The 20,000-nt window shown below is 33.8% G+C and overlaps 1 protein-coding gene across 1 annotated transcript in view; it reads left to right on the top strand.

The window, feature by feature from the left end:
* Positions 1-20,000, top strand: part of LOC135215283 (putative neural-cadherin 2) — a 653,807-nt gene that overhangs the window by 183,912 nt on the left and 449,895 nt on the right. The window contains exon 3 of the mRNA XM_064249829.1: positions 10,100-10,606. Coding sequence (XP_064105899.1) covers positions 10,549-10,606 — 58 coding nt within the window. The 5' untranslated portion in view covers positions 10,100-10,548. The remainder of the gene's footprint in view (positions 1-10,099; positions 10,607-20,000) is intronic.

Raw genomic sequence — 20,000 nt, 5'->3', positions numbered from 1 at the left:
ATTGTGATATGTGTCCCTTTTATCCAGTTGTTATTATGGTGCCTGTCTCTTTTATCCAGGTATTACTGTGATGACTGCCTCTTTTATTCAGATATTACTGTGCTGTATGACACCATTAACCAGATATTACCGTGATGTGTGTCCCTTTTATCCAGTTATTATTATGGTGACTGTCCCTTTTATCAGGTATTACTGTGATGACTGCCGCTTTTATTCAGATATTACTGTGCTGTCTGGCATTTTAACCAGGTATTACTGTGCTGTGTGTCCGTATTACCCGGGTATTACTATGATGTGTGTCCCTTTTATTCAGATATTACTGTGTTGTCTGGCACTTTAACCAGATATTTCTGTGCTATATGTCCCTTTTATCGAGGTATTATACTGTTCTTCCCCTTTAACCAAGTATTACTGTGCTGTCCGTCCTCTTTACCAGTAATTTACGGTACAGTCTATCTCTTTTAGCCGTTATTACTATGCTGTATGTCCCTTTTAACCAGATATTATTGTTCTATTTGTCTCCTTTAACCAGGTATTTATGTAGTCTCTCCCTATTATTCAGGTATTACTCTGAGGACTGTCACTTTTAACCAGATATTTCTCTGGTGACTGAAAAGGATTTTCAATAATATATTGTTATGGTGTCAAGTACATGAAATAAGGTGTGATAAACCCAATGAGTTTATAAACCACAAAAGTTACAAAGGGAAGGGTGGAAAGGTGTGGGGGGGGGGGGGGGGGGGGGGGGGGGGGGGGGGGGGGGGGGGGGGGGGGGGGGGGGGGGGGGGGGGGGGGGGGTCGTGGGTACGGGTTTGGAACTTACCCTATTATCTAAGTCGGGTCATATGATGGCCACCACTTAACAATATTGTCTAGATCGGTCAAACGGTTTGCAACTCTATAGCGCAAATACACAAATGAACAAACAAGCATAGAAACATTCACTTACAATCATGTAGGCATGTATACATTCATACATGTATAAATATAAATATAATATATACATATATATATATATATATATATATATATATATATATATATATATATATATATATATATATATATTGACACAGGGCACAGGGAAACTACTCCAAGTCAACATAATCAGAGGAAGACGGACGACACACATCACTAGGTTGTCTTTTTTATTATTTTGCCGACGTTTCGTAATTATTTTTACAGGAATTTACATCTTCTTGGGCTGCACATAAGAAAAGATGAAAACATAAAAAAGTTAAAAAGTTAAAAGTATAGTCTAGTTCATTTAAAATACATTAGAGTAAAAATGAAATAGATAAAAAAATAAAAAGAACACAACCACCTAGAGGTGAGACAGCAAGGAACTAAATGGAAGGAAACCACCACAGTACGAAATTATGCTAAATACAATTCTGACTCGCAGATGTATGGGTGTTCAACGATGGTACGAGTTGTTTTATAAACAATGACTCAAGGATTGTTAGCTCTTGTGGTTTGATAGTATGACCGATTACACTGAAATCTTTGTTGTCAATATAGGTTTTGCATTATTTTGCATGATTCCTGATATTGGAGTGCTCTGGGTTTGAAATTCTGCTCCCTGTGCAACAAAGATTTCAGTGTAATCGGTCATACTACCAAACCACAAGAGCTAACAATCCTTGAGTCGTTGTTTATAAAACCCAACTCGTACCATCGTTGAACACCCATACATCTGCGAGTCCAATTGTATTTAGCATAATTTTTGTACTGTGGTGGTTTCCCCTTCCATTTAGTTCCTTGCTGTCTCACCTCTATGTTGGTTGTGTTTTTTATTTTTATCTATTTCATTTTTACTCTAATGTATTTTAAATGAACTTTTAGACTATACTTTTAACTTTTTTAACTTTTTTATGTTTTTATCTTTTCTTATGTGTAGCCCAGAAGATGTAATTCTGTAAATAATTACGAAACGTCGGCAAAATAATAAAAAAGACAACTTAGTGATGTGTGGTTTTCGTCCGTCTTCCTCTGATTATATAATATATATATATATATATATATATATATATATATATATATATATATATATATATATATATATATATATATATATATATATATATATCCAAATTCGGTCTCATGCAGGTGTCTTATCTTCTGTCTACAAATATATAATTATAATATATATATATATATATATATATATATATCCAAATTCGGTGTCTACAAATATCAGAAGAAGAAAAAAAAAACCTTAACTGAATGATATCCTGAACATATCAACAAATACTGGGGCTCTGCCCTTCCTGACAAAGGTTTTATGCCGCCATCCGGTCGAAAGGAAAGCGAGACACCAGCCAATCAACTATGACTACCATAAAAGCATTCCAATACCTCTGACTCTCGCGCACCAGAATTCGGTATATCTCGTTTTTGTGTTATCTTTGGCACATCGAACTACAGCAACACGTGAACGGCCATAACATATAAGACCTGTGAATGTAGAATATCTAGTAGATTTGATTTTATTAAGATTGAAATATCCCTGGATGTGTCCACATCCTTCCCTAAATGATATGAATATAGAACAGAGAAGAGAATTGCCAGAAACAAAATCAGATTTTACAAAGAATTAAATATTTCTGATTTAGTCGTCCTTTTAACTTACAGGCGATATGAATAAAACGGTCTCCTTCCTACCGATAATAATAACCATATTGGACTTATTTTAAAAAATCTGACCTGGGTTATTCCGATATTATAATTTCTGGTTTACCATCCTGATTACTAAAACTACAGATGAAAATATTTATTTCCTTTCCCCGACACTCGATCACCAAAAAAAAAAGAAAGAAAAAAAAAGAGGTTTCTCGTTAAAAGATGGAACTGGGTTCCTCATTTTCATTTTACTGATGTTAGAGGAAGAAATAATTACCACTCTAATGCATTGCTAATGATCTCTCCAATTAAGAAACAGCATTAAAAAAAAATCCATCATGGGCTATAAATTCCAGAATTTGTAAAAGTAACATCCATTTAAAAAGGGTTAGAGACTGAGGCCCTTATGCAAGTGTTATTGACCTCCAAGGAGGAGGGAATTCATCTGTTCCTCCCTTGGTGGGCAAATGAGGTATGGATGGATTCAGCATGAGAACTTTTCAGGGATTATTCCCATACAGAGCAACATCGAGGAGAGGCTACTAAATTGAAGGGTGAAATACTTGCTGTAGAAAATACGAATAGGAGACAGAACATGTAAATATGTCTCGGCGGGGCTTGGAAATAAATATAGATTCTGAATTCATCGGCGATCTAGAAAATCAACAGGTGAAAGTAGCCGGAAACATAAATGAAATTAAAATTGACTTGCCAGTTGATACAATGAGTAAAGACTAGGTTGGTGTGAAGGTCAGTTGTGCGATAGAGCCGTTAAAGCTGACATCCATCACAATCTGTTATAAGTAATTTTATTCCTCAATATATATGATGTGGATAATCCTGCACATACCGTAATAAAGGACTGCCATACTACTGACGCTCCCTGACTCCCTATGTTGAGTTTGCATCGTTGCACTGGAGATCATTATTGCGCTGACAAAATTATTCTGTTTTATTTATTTCGTGGCAAAGGTTCATCAATAAGATCCTTTATAATAAATTGTTAAGTTGTTATGGAATGGTAATATATGAAAAACAAATAATAATGACAAGGTTTTATTATATTCATTTACACTATATCACGTCCGCAAGTGGATGTACTTGAATTTCCCGCTTATAAATGTTTCTCGCAATAAAACCAAAAGTTTATAAAACCTTGAAATATTGGTTTTAATCTTTCCTCAATGACGCTTTTACTACTAATTCATACTGCACATACCAGATCTCCCATTAATATAGCAATTCTAATCGGAATATTTACATCAAAATATGCTATTATTATTAATTCCTTAAATCCATAGGTGTCATTAAACTTAATGTATTACAATATTTATTTACACATGTTAAACCAATTAAGTATGTGAATCAAATAAAATGTTTAATATGAGGATATTAGCAATAGTAGAAATGGTAAGATATATTTTCACAATTTCATAATTGAAATGAAATAACATGTCTTTATTTTTTCTGATGCCAAGTCGTTCCTCAAAGAGAGAGAGAGAGAGAGAGAGAGAGAGAGAGAGAGAGAGAGAGAGAGAGAGAGAGAGAGAGAGAGACTGCAATTTAATCAATCAATCATTGCAAGAAATTCAGTGCTAGAAGATACTATCCCTATTATACAGAACACTCATAAATGTAAGAACACAACATTCAACAAGATGTTTAAAAAAAATTTAATTTCTTCACACACATCGTAATCCATTAACCAAACAAATAACACGGCCCCTGCTTTAAAGCATTTTTGTAGAGGCACAATGTGAAACGAAAAGTTATAGTAATTTTCCTGTACAAATATTTTCTAGAACGTTTCACATAACAATAATGAAAAGAACCCCAAGTAAATAGTAACTGGGGAAAATTTGTTCAACGGTGTTACTCTAATGAGAAAACACGTAAAGTGTTTGTGCAATGAGACTGAAAAGTTTTCGAGATGATAACTTGCTCTTCGAAATTTCTCTTTTGGTTTCATCAAACCCTAATCGCGCCGTGGATCCTGCAAAAGTTCTGATAATCTATACAGGATGCTAGTCTCTGCAGTGTGTTTATAACATTGAATAAAAGGTCGCTGAATCTTGTATGAAAATTGCTATATTCCCACACAATACTAGCACATTAACCAGAATTATTAATGAATAAAGAATGAGGTCTTAAAATGCTAGGCCAAGGTGTTTATGAAACACCTGTCCTTTTCCTTAACCTTCCTTCTTACCAGACTTTCCATTCGTGATTAAAATAACCTAAACATGTCCAGGAGATCCATTGAATAGTATTAGGTAGCACTCAAAGCTCCAAAATTGCATAATAATATCCAGGAGTTCCATTGAATAATATGAGAAAGCATTCACAGCACTAAAATTACCTAAAAATATCCAGGAGATCCATTGAATAATATGAGGTAGAATTCACAGCACTAAAATCATCTTAGAATATCCAGGAGATCCATTGAATAGTATGAGGTAGAATTCACAGCACTAAAATTACATACAAATATCCAGGAGATCCATTGAATAGTATGAGTTAACATTCACAGCGCTAGAATTACCTAATAATATCCAGGAGACCGATTGAATAGTATGAGGTAGCATTCACAGGAATAAAAGTACCAATAAATATCCAGGAGATCCATTAAATAGTATGAGGTAGCACTCACAGCTCTAAAATTACCTAAAAATATCCAGGAGTTCCATTGAATAATATTAGGTAACATTCACAGCACTAAAATTACCCAAAAATATCCAGGAGATCCATTAAATAGTATGAGGTAGCATTCACAGCACTAGAATTACCTAAAAATATCCAGGAGATCCATTAAATAGTATTACTATTAGATTCACAGCCGTTGTCCTGGTGTTTTTCCAGAATAAAATTCTATTAACATACCTGACAAAGATGACATTTTGTCAGAGGGTATCGTACATCCCTCCCTAATTTTTTACTGTATTCTGTAATGCGAAAGTTGCATAATTCTGGTAATGATAAAAGTAACACCGACTTCTCGTAGACATGGCCAGCAAATTCATAGGAATATCTTTCAACGTATAATGACGTAACTTATAACGTCATTAACTTGCCTCTTTCTCTATGGATAATTGGCTATTGGTGAAAAAGTCTCAACCTCTGGCAACAATGAAATGCAACCAATACTCCTTGTTTACTCTCTGTAGTAGTGGTAGTTTTAGAATTCTTGAAGAAATGGGTTTCCACAAGTAATCCGAGAAATAACTTTTTATCACTATTTCTCCATTGAAAAATTATATAATTCAAAATCAATTAACAAAGTAAAGAAATGTTGGTTCCGCAAGTTATATTTTACTAGGAAATCAACAACTATTGCTTTATAGATCATATACAATTATCTTTCTGCACCTTATGGAAGTCAACAAATGACGAAAACTTGGTAGCCTTGGATGTCCAGGTGTACTCCTTACCCAAAAAAGGGCCCTGTTATTCATTTACCTGTTCAAGCTTACGGTAGGGTTTGCCACGGGCCTCCTCCTCACTTTTAAACAATTGTGGAAGTCAAATCACAAAAGCTGTCCTGCAACCATGGGGACAATGAATTACCTTAGCTGCCATTCTTGAAGCCTTGACAAGTTACGAATATTCATTCAGAATTTCAGAGGCAGCTGTTTGTCATCATCACCATATGGGAGGAGTCGGGACGTCATATGTTTACGTCACGTGTAACTTTAAACCCGTACATTAGAGTGTTCCGCCACTGGCTTCGGCTGCTTTATTTTACTCATATGAATATACTTTTTGTATTATAAGTAATAAAGAATGCTGCCGAAAATTAAGTAGGGATGTATGGTATACTATGGCTAAGTAATATCTTTGTCAAATGAACAGAAAAAAAATTATTCCGGTAAAACACCGAATCTCATAGTAAGTAGCATTCACAGCGCTAAAATTACCTAAAAATATCTAGAAGATCCATCTAGTATTAGGTAGTATTCACCACTGGCAAAACCCTAAAACCAAGAAATTCACTTGACTAATTTGACACCTTGCATCTAAGTAATTAATTTTCCACACAAATCAATTGATCAAAAACTTAAATGCTACAATAGGAATTACTTACCCTGGCCTTCTTATAGCATCATTTACAAAGTTAATTTTGAGGTTCTTAAAGTTATAACACTTCGTTGTACACCTACTCTGAATTATTTTGATTGTGAAAGGGAGAGGTCTATTGGGCAACTCTTCTTTTATTAAGTTCCATACATAGATACAAACTCAGATTCACTTAATAAGATATTTCACCGCATTGATATGCAACATTGAGTATCGAATTCCTCGCTATTTCAGAGTGCAAGCGATGAGATATTGCTAACAAGACCGGCCATATTTCAGTTTAGGGGCCTGGGTTTCCTATATGTTTTCCTTTTGTTCATACAATTACATTTAGTAAGTTATTTGATTGTTGCATAGGTTATTCCCCAGTTGTTACTTCAATAGGAAAAATTCTAATAATCTCTCTCTCTCTCTCTCTCTCTCTCTCTCTCTCTCTCTCTCTCTCTCTCTCTCTCTCTATCAAATAATTTTTCCAAGCAATACAGGTAGAAGTGTTTCATTATTTAAAAAAACATCCCATAAGGATTAATTGTCTTTAACATCAAACAGCAAAGGCAAAACTATGATAAATAAAATCGATAAGCATTGCTTGAAAAATGGTTGAATTTGGTAGGCTAAAACATCTTGTGATTACCCCTAAACCACCAGCTCACTTAACGTTCAAAAATACTAGTAGAAGTTCTCATAACCAAATATAACATTATTTAATTACTAGTGTCATGGATGCGAGTTCACAACCGTTTATCAGTTGTTGTTGATAGTTCAGCGCTTTGATATGCAAATGTTGGATTAATTCATCACCAGAATCTCAGGCGTGTTATGATTGATTCGGGCGTCAGTATAGTAGAGAATGTCACTTATAAAGGAATTTTTATATTTGATATATATTGGCCCACTATGTGGCATGGAATGTGCGATGAATTGAAATGCTACAAATTCTCTTGAAGTCTTTGAAATGGCATTGCTTGATAGTAAGAAAACTCGGGTACATAAAAAAAGAAGAAGAAAAAACTTGAGTGACTTATTCATAGTATACAGCAACGTTCACCATTTGTTTAATCGGATTCAAAGACGATATCGTGAATTTCGTTACTTATTTGATCCACTTTTAAAGTCGATTTGTTGGCGAAAAGTAATGGGATACAATCTTATAATCAGAGTTGATATTGATTTTGAGTACTGGTGATGATGGTCCTTCACAGGCTTACGACAAGAGGATGACGGTGGCGAACACATGCAACTATTCACCAACAAATATAATGAAACCCTTCTTGTCTCAGATATAAAAGGAAATATTCACCCCCGATTTTTTACGGTGTCTGTGCGGTAACTGGTAACGACGAATTGAAGAGTATCACATTTTTGTAGGTTAATTCACATCCTGAAAATTTGTAAACATCGCCATTGAAGCCTAAATGCACGTGGACTAGGTCAGTAAAATGAAAAGGAATAAGAAGAAAAACTGATGACAATTACGAGTAAACTAGATAAACAAATATAAATTAAAAGGAAGTCTTTACTTTGATATATAACCTGTCAAGAATGAGAGATAGCAAAGAGAAGTTAATATGTAAAATTTCTAAAAATATGTTTAATTCGTAGTCTGCGGAGGTATGTGTGGCACACCGATTTGGACTCCAGCAACTGGCTCCCATGATTATTTACAGATTTCAAGCATTAGCCTGAAAACATTTCTTATTCCATATCTTTGTATCAATATCTGACACAGATGTTGTATTAGCTGTGCGTGAACTCTTCATAAATTTGTGATCATTCTGATCGTCCCTTCAATTCAGATCTCACAGACTATACCATCCAGCAATTGGGATGGTATAGGTAAATATGCAGGTCTTAGCTAACATTATTCCCGGTAGAGGGAAAGGATTACACATAAGTCCCAAAGTGTGTGAAAGATAGGGAAAGCAAGGTACAAATGGAAAGGAAAACCTATATCTCAACGAAATGCTGTTTCATATTGCCACTTAAGGAGTATGTAATGTAAAAGAAGTAACCAGAGTTGTCAAGTAAGAGTTCATTATACGATGTTCCCTGTTTAATTAATCTTGAAAAATGCAAATTAGATTAATGAGAAGCTTCAATGAATAATCTCAGAATATTTCTTGTTACTTTCGGGCGAACACTTTCCTCACACGTGAGAATCCAGAACTTTTACAAGAGTTTTATATAAGAAAGAGTGTTACAAGAGATCTGACGGACACAAAAAAATTTATAAAACACTCCCGATAATAGACATCCATCATACCAGTAGGGTAAAGGGGATAGCATTTAAACAGCTTTCATATAGGGAAAGAACTTTTTACCCATAAACTCATACAAATGGTAATGTGAAAAAGATTCTTTATTGAAACTCAGGCTGTTGCCAAAAGGTAAAGGGAAAATGAAAGAACGAGAAAAAAGGCTTGTGAAATTCCTTTAAAATTAAACAACGCCTTTTTTTAAATTTTTTTTTATTGGCCTCAGGAAAACCTCTGTGTTCCCGAAAGTTATTAAATAATAACGGGACAAGACTAACAAATTTGCACTCATACATAATATGTATATATATAAATGTATAAGTATGTATATACTCGTATATAATATTTATGTACGTATACACACACACACACACACACACACACAACCACACACACATATATATATATATATAATATATATATATATATATATATATATATATATATATATATATACACACACACACACAAGAGTGATGCTACAACTTATGAAATTGATGAGGTAGAATTAGTAAAATGTGCAAAAAGGTGTATAGACAAAATTTTTTACTATATTACAGTAAAGGCAAACCGAACTCTATAGGCATCATTCAATATGGTTGGTCATCCACTTCCGGCTCATGTTGATGTTACCTATATGTGTCTTGGTGAACGAAAGGAAAATAATTTTGTTACATATATCCTTGGTACGTAGGATGTTACCAATCCTGTCACACACACTTTCTGTCATGCAACTATTAGATTGGGATTTTCAGTTTTTTCTTCTTTCAGTTTTCGTAATGGTCAACTTTTCTCTCTGTGTAACAGCAGTAATAATGATGCTTTAAAATGTAGTCATATATTTTTTTTTATTCATACTTAATTACTCTGATAAGAATAATAAAGTAACGTAAGAATTTGAAATATTTGATGTTTGGGAAATCACCATTTTCTAAAGTTTTTAGAAAAGGAGAATCAACAAATATTTTACTCACCCTTGATCAGTAATGATGAATATGAGATATTTATGTATTTCTTTCTGTCATGCATCTCTGGATAGGCTTCTATAAGCATGCATACATATGAATGCAGAAAAGTGTGCAGGCACGAGTACATGTTTATTACCAAAAAGAAAATCAGTGACTGTAATTTTTTTCTTCTCTTTTCAGGGAACGAGGAACTGCTTCAAACAACTCGACTCACCACATCCAGGAAAACTTTAAATCAAGAACTCTTCGCCTTCACTGGAAGGGCGAAAGTTGAAAAATTTTCTCAAAAGATCTGACTTTAGTGAACGCAAATATATGTCTTTTGTCGAAGTTCTCTGACGATATTTCAAAAGTCAAATTCGTTCCGTGAAAACCGAGCGGAAATTTTCAATTTAATTTTCACGGTGGTGTTAGTGAGAGCGAAACCAATATCTTGAAGTATTGACTTTGACTGATATCAGACATTAGCAGTTACTGTCGCTAAGAGTTTTGAGTAGAATAATTTTTTCTATAATGAAATAATAGAAGGATATGCAGAAGGAAACACAGAAAAGGGCAATCAATAATAAATAAAGTGATTAATACAATTATCTTTCTGTATAATCAATTCGGAATTGAGTACATCAGAAATGGCCATCAATGTCGTCATTCCACTTCTCATTCCCCTCGAGGAGGATCTGCATAACGGTAAGTACAAATATTAGATGTTTTCCTTTTTATTCTAGTTTAAATATTCTTAAACATTTCAGTACATCCTAGGTAATGGTATTCTCATTTTGGGAACTGATCTCGATTCGCTGCGAAAAAAAAAAAATCAATAATACATTACACCTGATTCAGGAAAAGTAAATATTTTTAAAGGCATAGAATTCAATAGCTTTATCCTGTGCGCATACTAATGTGGAATGCGGATCAGTGCATCGTTATACTTATTATATATATATATATATATATATATATATATATATATATATATATATGTATATATATATACATATATATATATATATATATATATATATTCGTCAGGCTTTATAACGAGGATTTGAAACACTGAGTACTTTTAAAATCCCTTTATATATTACTTACTTGGGTTTATGCCACACTGTAATTCATTATGCATATAAAAAAAGTTTTACTGTAATACTATATATAATCTATTATGAATGTTTCGATGAGTACTTCTATCTTTATTGGTTTCAATATAGTTAATAACTAATCCCTTCCAACTAAATATTTTGTGCTTACCATTCTTCATGATTCGTATTATTCATCTTTTATTGTTAATTTGAATAGAGGAACGAGTCCCTGAAACTTTGACTTTTTCATGTCATGGCCGGGCACGAACTCGACTTCACATTTCTCTGGGTTCGCCAATGTGTGTTTTATGCACATACACAGTAGGTAAAATATCTTGGAACAAGCCCATATAAGCTTGTGGAATATATATATATATATATATATATATATATATATTATATATATATATATATATATATATATATATATAATATATATAATATATATATATATATAGGAGAGAGAGATTTTTATGACAAAAATAGCGGACCGACTGTAATCGGTACAAACTGCTATAAGGGTAGAATTCCATGAGTATGAAATTTTTATGTGATTTTGTAATGCGTGTTATGACTTCTTCTACTTATTATTATCATTATTATTACTTTACCTAACGTTGAATTCGCGTCGTTCTCAAAGAATGTTTCGTAAAGCTGTTTCCTAACTATCTATATATCTCTAGAGATAGATAGATTGACAGGTAGACAGGGAACAGTTTTACGAAACATGCTTTGAGAAGGACACGTGTCCTACTTTTGGTAAACAAATAATGGTAATAATAATAATAACAAGTAGAGAAGAAGTTATAACAGGTACACCTCAAGCATTACAAAATCACATAAGAATGTCATACTCAGTGAATAATGGTACAAAAAAGACAATGGAATTCTACTGTTATGACGTGTTACAATTACGGTCGGTCCACATTTCTTTTTATTTATTTATTTTTTTCCTCTCCTATAAAAGGGAGAAAAAGTGGGTAAGCCTTCTCGTGTCGTAACACTCACAAATAATTGCATTTTTGGGCTGTTAGCACGGAGTGATTCATTTTTGTTTTTGGTGTGAAATTAGGTAAAAAAAAAAGGTACGGATCCCGAAGAATAAGAAAGCGCAATATTTATGACACTGAAGGCACCTAAATGAATGATTGAACTCAGACATTTTAGCAGAATGTTGTGAAATACAATTTGGTTTTTCTTGGTTCAGTCATTCTTTTACTTTGTAGCCTGGTTCCCGCCAGTCGCAGACCGGAATGATTATCACATATTTTAGGATTTTGTTTGTGTTTATGCCCCCCCCCCAATATTTTTTTATCTGTATGGTAATTGCCGTCTTTTGCTTATGTATTTTACGTTTATCCCCAAGGGGCTGGTACTGAACAGTCTCCATTCTGCACGTAAAGTTACCAGGGGCGTGGCAGTAGGCTTCAGTTTTACTAAGTCTTTATTAAATTCAGATACTATTTCATGTTTTTGCTTTTGAGTTATGATCTTACATCTTTATATATTTCCCATCGTATCGTGTGCCAACAGATTCTCTCGCGTGTAGCTAGCGATAAATAGCATGGTTCCCCCAGTATTAGCAGAATTACGAAGCCGTTTTCTTTAAATAAATCTTCCATACGGTTGTAGAAAATGGTATTTTTAGAGGCAAACTATAAAACTCTGTATCTGGTACGATCCCAATGAGAGAGAGAGAGAGCGCGCGCGTGTGTGTGTGTGTGAGAGAGAGAGAGAGACTCAAATAAAACATTTACTTGTATAGAAAGCCGTTTTGTCGAAATAAATGGTATGTTAGCTAATGAAATATCTTGTTTGCTGTCTTAGTAATAGACAGAAAACAACCAAATTTTAAATTCCTTCAGTATGATTCGTAAATCTTACAGATGATTTACGTCAACTAAGTTACCAACAGTGCCATCCACCGTCATTTAAAAATACGAAAATATAAATTATTCGTTAATGGTATCATTACCAATGGACTATTTTCCCTCTTCTTTTCTCACGTTATATATAATTCCTCATTATGCCTGAAGACAAATAAGGAGTTTGCTTTATTAATTCCACTTTCATAGTGCGTTGCATCTATGTTTATGAAAATATAGGGTAGTTGTTAACGATACTGATATTTCATGATATTAAATAGGGCAACGACATGAAGAAATACCTACAAGCAATGACGGCTCGTCAGTAGGCACTGTGGAACTGCAGCACCCCCTATAGATTTCATATGTATGCACAAAATAATGGATATATACATGAATATGAGAAAATATGTATAGATTACCAATAATCCTTGAAAAATTGTCACCATCATTTTGTTTTTGTAAATAGAAAAAGCAAATGAATCCAAACAATATATGGAACTGCGGTGCTCAGCAGTTCTAATTTTGCTAGCAGGGTGATAATGCAGGAACCGGCCTGCTCGTGAAGCGGAGGGGCGCACTGCCCTCTCGAGCAGTGTTAGTCGACTCTAGCTGTTGGAGGGAGGTGTGCTTTGAAATTCGTCAAAGCTTAATTAATATGTAATATTATGATAGTGATAAAATTAGTAACGATACTCATGATGTGTCATGCAGAATAAAATAGTAGCTTTTGGTAGCGGTTCTGCTGCCTTCCTCAGTGATAGAAAGAGAGAGAGAGAGAGAGTGTGTGTGTGTGTGTGTGTGTGTGTGTGTGTAAACAACACCCATATGAATGATAGCCATGAGCCGCCGCTACCTACAGGGGTACATTAAATAATCTTAGAGTTACTTATTATTACCTTGACTTGATACAATATAATTCATAGCAAATTTTCTACAAGGCTAATAATTAGACCTGTTGGTCAAACTACTGTGTTTAATCTTGATCCAGAATGATATAGATATAATAAATAAATAAGGTGATATAAAATGTAACGGGATTCCAATATTATCATTATTCACCAATGTCTCTATTTATGACGCTTTTTAAGGTGCTGCCGAACCTGATGACTAAGTTGGGTTCGATAATAAAAGTCATACATCACCAAGGCTGTTTATAAAAGATACATACGTATCATTGGTAGTTGTTTTCTTTGCAATTGAATGCATGATTGTTCCAGATCCTTACTGGGTTGAAGCCTTTCGTGATGCCAATAATTCAATAGGTTGTTGTGATGAATAAAATCACATATTCAATAAACATAATATAAATATATAAAGGTGCAAATTAAGCACGGCACAACTGTTCCACATCCTACTCAGTAATATACTTTCTGAAAGGATCATAAGGTACTATGTTGCATACGATAAAGAAATTTGCAGACAGATCAGCAAGATATACATCCTTACTTGGTTCTTTTCTTTTATTATATATATATATATATACTATATATATATATATAAATATATATATATATATATGTATATATATATATTATATATATATATATATATATTATATATATATATATAATATATATATATATACATATATATGTGTGTGTGTGTGTGTGTGTGTGTGTGTATAGTGTATATATATATATATATATATATATATATATATATATATACATACACATAGAACATTCCAGTTCTGCGTAAAATCCATTTTTTTTTTATGGTCAGATTTTACAGCTGGAATCCTATAGGTTGATAGGAGGGGGTGGGTGACAGTTGGACATGGGTAGAGGCATCATCTTCGAATAAGAACCAGTTCTCTTGACAGCGTTGTTGTATTTACTGGTTTTTGTTAGACTGAGATCGGCGTAGGGTTCCCTTTTTGCAAGTCAGTGGGAATTTGTGCTTTGTATAGAGGGAGAATGAATTGGCAAGTACGTAGACTCTTTGGAACGTACTGCATCTTCATAACTTCATATGTTTGTATATTTGGGCTGTGTGTTCCAATGCTCTTGGGAAGTTTAAATAGTCTTTATGTTGGCTGGTGTTGTCAGAGATGAACACATCCGAAGGAATCCATCTGGCTTTAACGAATACCATTTCCATAGGAGAACCATTTATTCCTTCTCCTCTGGCCACCCAAGAAGGATCCATGGTAAGTGTAACTTCCAGTCCAGTCAGTTGCATCTGGTGATGAGGGCGGCCCTCAAGGACTGATGGGTCAATTTGCCATGTTGTGAATACCAGTCCTATATCGGAAGGTTGGAAACACCAAAAGGGACAGCCCAACTGTGTATGAGGTTCCTGGATGTAGCATTGTACCATTCTTCCAACATCATTACTGATTCTATTATTAGTGGATAGTGCCACATAATATCAACATGTAAGGAACCAAAGCATCATCTAGGGTGAGGGAAAATCGCAAATGTCTCATTCTGTGTTTCGGGTTATTTTACTGGTTGGTAGTTGAGGCACTGTTCGTTCCATTATATCGCCTCTTTTTTTGCTCGGTGCCAGGTGAATTTCTGTGTCCCCAATTTTGCCATGGCTCTCCCAGGTGGGTGTGAGAAGCTGTGGATGCCGTGAACATCAGGGGTTGTGGATAGCCAATGCTGGTGTTGCAGAGGTTTGCTTCCCTCTTGTTGCTGATTTAGGCATTTCCCCATTGTAGATTCGAGACAGTCATGTGGTAGTCATTTGTTTACCGAAAAGATTACCGAAAGTTGACGTTAACGGTGGAATATGCCTCCTGGCTTGATCTATTAAATCTGATAGAATTACAGGTAATGCGACTAAATTTTATTGAAGAGGAAATATTACTTGGAAAATTTTAGTATAAGCCTGGGGAGTACACAATAACATTTATCACATAATATCTACGTTGAATTTGTCGAGGAGAAAGTATTAAGAAATATTCACCATTGAAATGCACTATTCCGCTTATACATCTGGCAAGGAAATGAAAGTGTAAGCCATTTCTTTGGTGTATGGAAAGACTTGGTGTCCTGGAATAAATGTAATACGCGAAAGCAATACCATGGTGGAAAAGCGTTTTTGAGTTGTCGCATAAATTTACTGTTTACAGAAAAGCGTAAATATTGGTCATGAGAAATTTTCATTCTGGAAATGTTTTCATATCGATATGTAAGAAAATTATCTGCATATATTCCCAGATAAGCAGATAACGTAATAGTCGTAATTAGTCATAATACGGTCGCATCACACAATACGATTATAATCGTCGCTAGCATATTCCTCCTTGAATCCATGGAGAAGGCTCTCGTGATATATGTAGATTCATATAAGCCGAAGGTTCATTAGCAGTTGACTCCCGCACATGTCCACTTCTTACATACATTAATACACCCTGCTACTAGTTTCTATTTTTACCATCATATCCTCTATGGATACTAATTAATTACGGGTACCCAGCTGCAATTTTATAACCTTTCGATGCCGCGACGAAAATGCAATATTTATATTGGCCACGTTTTCCTTCTGACTTGAGTATTTTTTGTCGACGACCGTTTTATCGTTCTTTGTGTAAAGAAATTCAGCTGTAAGCACTTATGCGGATACAGGAGGTGGTAGTATTTTTTGGGGGAGGGGAATGAGAGTATGTGTATTGGAGAGAGAGAGAGAGAGAGAGAGAGAGAGAGAGAGAGAGAGAGAATATTTAGTGAAAATCTTTAGTAGGGTTATATATTCCAAATACTGATATATATGAACCGGAAAATGCTCCGGAAAGCGATATATTTCCCGGCAAAATATGAAAGCGCAGTAATCTCTTTCCTGGAGTTATATCGCATGGAAAGGAATGCCTTTAGAGTCAAGTAAAGAAGGGCGACCGTGGCACTGACATTTCCTAAATCAATACGATCTGGGGCTTAGGTGTAGTAACTCCTCCCTAAACTTAAAATTTATTATTAGTATATCCCTCTTGTTGCGGTACCCTTGTTGGCAAGGTAAGCCCATCATTATAGTGTAATGTTATCGGAAAAAAAGTTAAAAGTTAAAACGTATAGTGGTTTATATTAGAAGGGGTATTTAACTATTTAACAAACCACATCTCACTCTTTCAAAATCCTACCTAATTAACTGAAAGCTTGTGCAGAAAATTGAGAAGCTATATCATATGGCATCTGTGACCGGTAGCTATTTTTCAGCTTGCAAAAAAAACGGCCGCTAAAATCCATCAATTACGATTTTGTCTTTATTCCAGCTCGAGTAAAATACATCACATTTCATAGAAATATGCGTGCAATCATGCATGAACTGAATTATATTCTTATCTTTTTTAAATATTGAGTGCTCCAGCAACCCATCTCCATTCTGAAAGGAAAACCTTCTTACTTTATCTCATACTCGAACTCGGAGATTACCCGAAAAATGAGGAAATCGAGAAGTTTGTAAGTGATAGTAGCTAATACATTGTAAATACATACATACACACATATATATATATATATATATATATCTATATATATATATATATATATATATATATATATATATATACATATATATACATATATATAATATATATATATATATATATATATATATAATATATATACATATATATATATATAATATATATATATATATATATATATATATAGATATATATATATATATATATATTATATAATATAGTTGTAGTCAAAGAAGGCGTTATCTTGACAGAATACAGAACTTCTAAAATGTCTGCTTTAACCTCTGCTCAGTTTACTATAGACCTCGACATTTTAGAAGTTCTATATTCTGTCAAGATAAAGCCTTCTGTGACTAGAAATGTGGCTGTAACCTCACTTTTGTGTTTTTAGTCTGAGTTTTGCTGGTTTGTATATTGACTTTGTACCATCTGTTTTTGCCACTTAAATTTGTATTTTGCTATATTTTATTTTATCTACTTAATTGCTTTAATTAGCCTTTTTTTTAATATTAGCCACCCTTTAACGCATTCTTATCATTTTTTGTATGTCATTTTGCTGTTTTATTGTGAATTTGATTACAAGAATTTTAATGTCATTCATTATAATCTGTAAGTTGATAACGAGTGATGGTACTGCTCGAAACATGATATATATACTGTTCCTTTGTACCATCCGTTTTTGTGACTTAAATTTGCATTTTGCTTTATTTTTATTTACTCAGTTGTTTTAATCAGCCATTTTTAAAGTTTTTTTCTTTTTAATATTAGCCATCTTTTAACGTATTCTTATAATTGTTTTAAATATCGTTTTGCTGTACTATTGTGAATTTGATTACAAGAATTATGATGTCATTCATTTTAATTTGTAGGTTGATAACGAATGATAGTACTACTCGATAAATGTCCTAATAAAGTTGCACAAAATGCTGTTCCGGGTTTTGACCTTGGTGTCCTTACTTGTATGGAGATGGCGCCTCCCTGCTGGTGTTTCAATTACTATATATATTAATATATATTATAATGCTTGTGTCCGCACGCTTGCGAATAATGATAAAATGCATCATAGTTCTGTTTCTTAATGATCCTATCTTATTAATGAGTCGAATAAAAAAAAACATTAAATATGTAATTTTTAAGTAGTCATGATGACAATTATGATAATGCGAGTATATCGATGAGGTTAAGTATTTGACAAGAGTCGAAATCGTGTTATCTGTCATTTCCTTATCCAATCTTTTTAGCTACTTACTAGACGATGAGTGACTGCCCAACAACATAAAATTCTCGTTCACTTACAGCAATAATTCAAAATAGTGTAGCCATCGTTAGCACCCCTCTAACATTCAGATTCCAAAAACTGCTCTTTTGCCCTTCTCTATGCTGTATTAACACATATTGTTAATAATATTTCAGTTGATTATTTCAAAGCAAATGTTATTTTTTGTCAATATCTATATATGTTTTCACCTTATTTCAGTATGGCATAACTATTGAATTCTCCTTCCTTTTTACAGATTTAATGAAAACATAAATATCTTATTAACATTTAGTTTAAGCATCGCTACGTAGTCTATCTATATCCCAGAACTTCTGCGTCTTTTTCTAAAATAATGATTGAAGTCAGGATCCCTTTACAATCTGCGTATTTTTCTAAAATAATGATTAAAGTCAGGATCCTTTTACAATCTCTTGTTGTATCGCTTTAAAATTCTTTCCACTTCAGTAGTAAAAGTATTCTTGCTACTAAGCTTACAACAACAAAAACAATAACAATACTACTAATAATAAAGAGGAGGGGAAGTGGATAAATATTACATACACAAGAACCATCCCTAATAACACATACCTACTATATCCAAAAGTTTTGTCAAAATCTCGTATGAAGTACATCTTGAACTTTAATTATTAAATGTACTTCCACAGCAACGCAATAATAATAACAAGCCTACTGCTAGAGTAGGAAAATGTAATGTTACAAATCCTCAGTTCTTATCCATCACTATATGACCCACATCTACCATACATATTATGACTACTCATTCGGAGACGTACTCTCGTAGCACGTTCATAGCATCTCTATATATAAAAAAATCATTCCTTCCTTATAATAGTTCAAATAATGTCTTGGATCTTACTTCTGAAAGGATAATCGAAAGACTATCAAGCATAATAATAACATCTGTCGCGTGTTGAGGACATGAGTGGGATGTTTGCAACATAACATATCCATAAACGCGTATTCGAGAACTGGTAATATTTACCTTCGCACTTCCATTTGTTGGGAAAAGTCCGTGGAATTTAGGCGACGTATTGCAATTCAGTGAATTCTTTACGAGCTCCCGCGACTTGAATTTCATATCTGTGAATCATAACCCCGAGGGACTGTGAATATTCATGGGCATGTATCTCTCGCTCGATATACGATGAATCCGAAAAATGTTTAGTGGACGAGTTTTTAAAAAAAAGATTTTCGGGAGCAAATGCAAATGTCCATAAACATAAATAATATTTCATATGAATGACTTTTACTGCAATACAACAATATAATATGAAGATAACAGTCCCATAAAACACTATTTGAACGTTGCAACCATATATTTCGAGCACTTCCTTCTATGCTCCTGATCACTGGTAAAATATGGACATATTAGGGACAAAGGCCATACTGTTAACTGGAGTGGGATAGAGCTGGTTTTCAAAAGTAG

The sequence above is a fragment of the Macrobrachium nipponense genome, chromosome 5, assembly GCF_015104395.2.
Source record: "Macrobrachium nipponense isolate FS-2020 chromosome 5, ASM1510439v2, whole genome shotgun sequence".
NCBI classification, from domain to species: Eukaryota; Metazoa; Arthropoda; class Malacostraca; order Decapoda; family Palaemonidae; genus Macrobrachium; species Macrobrachium nipponense.
Note: the sequence above shows the minus strand (reverse complement) of the source record. Positions and strands in the feature narration are given on the sequence as shown.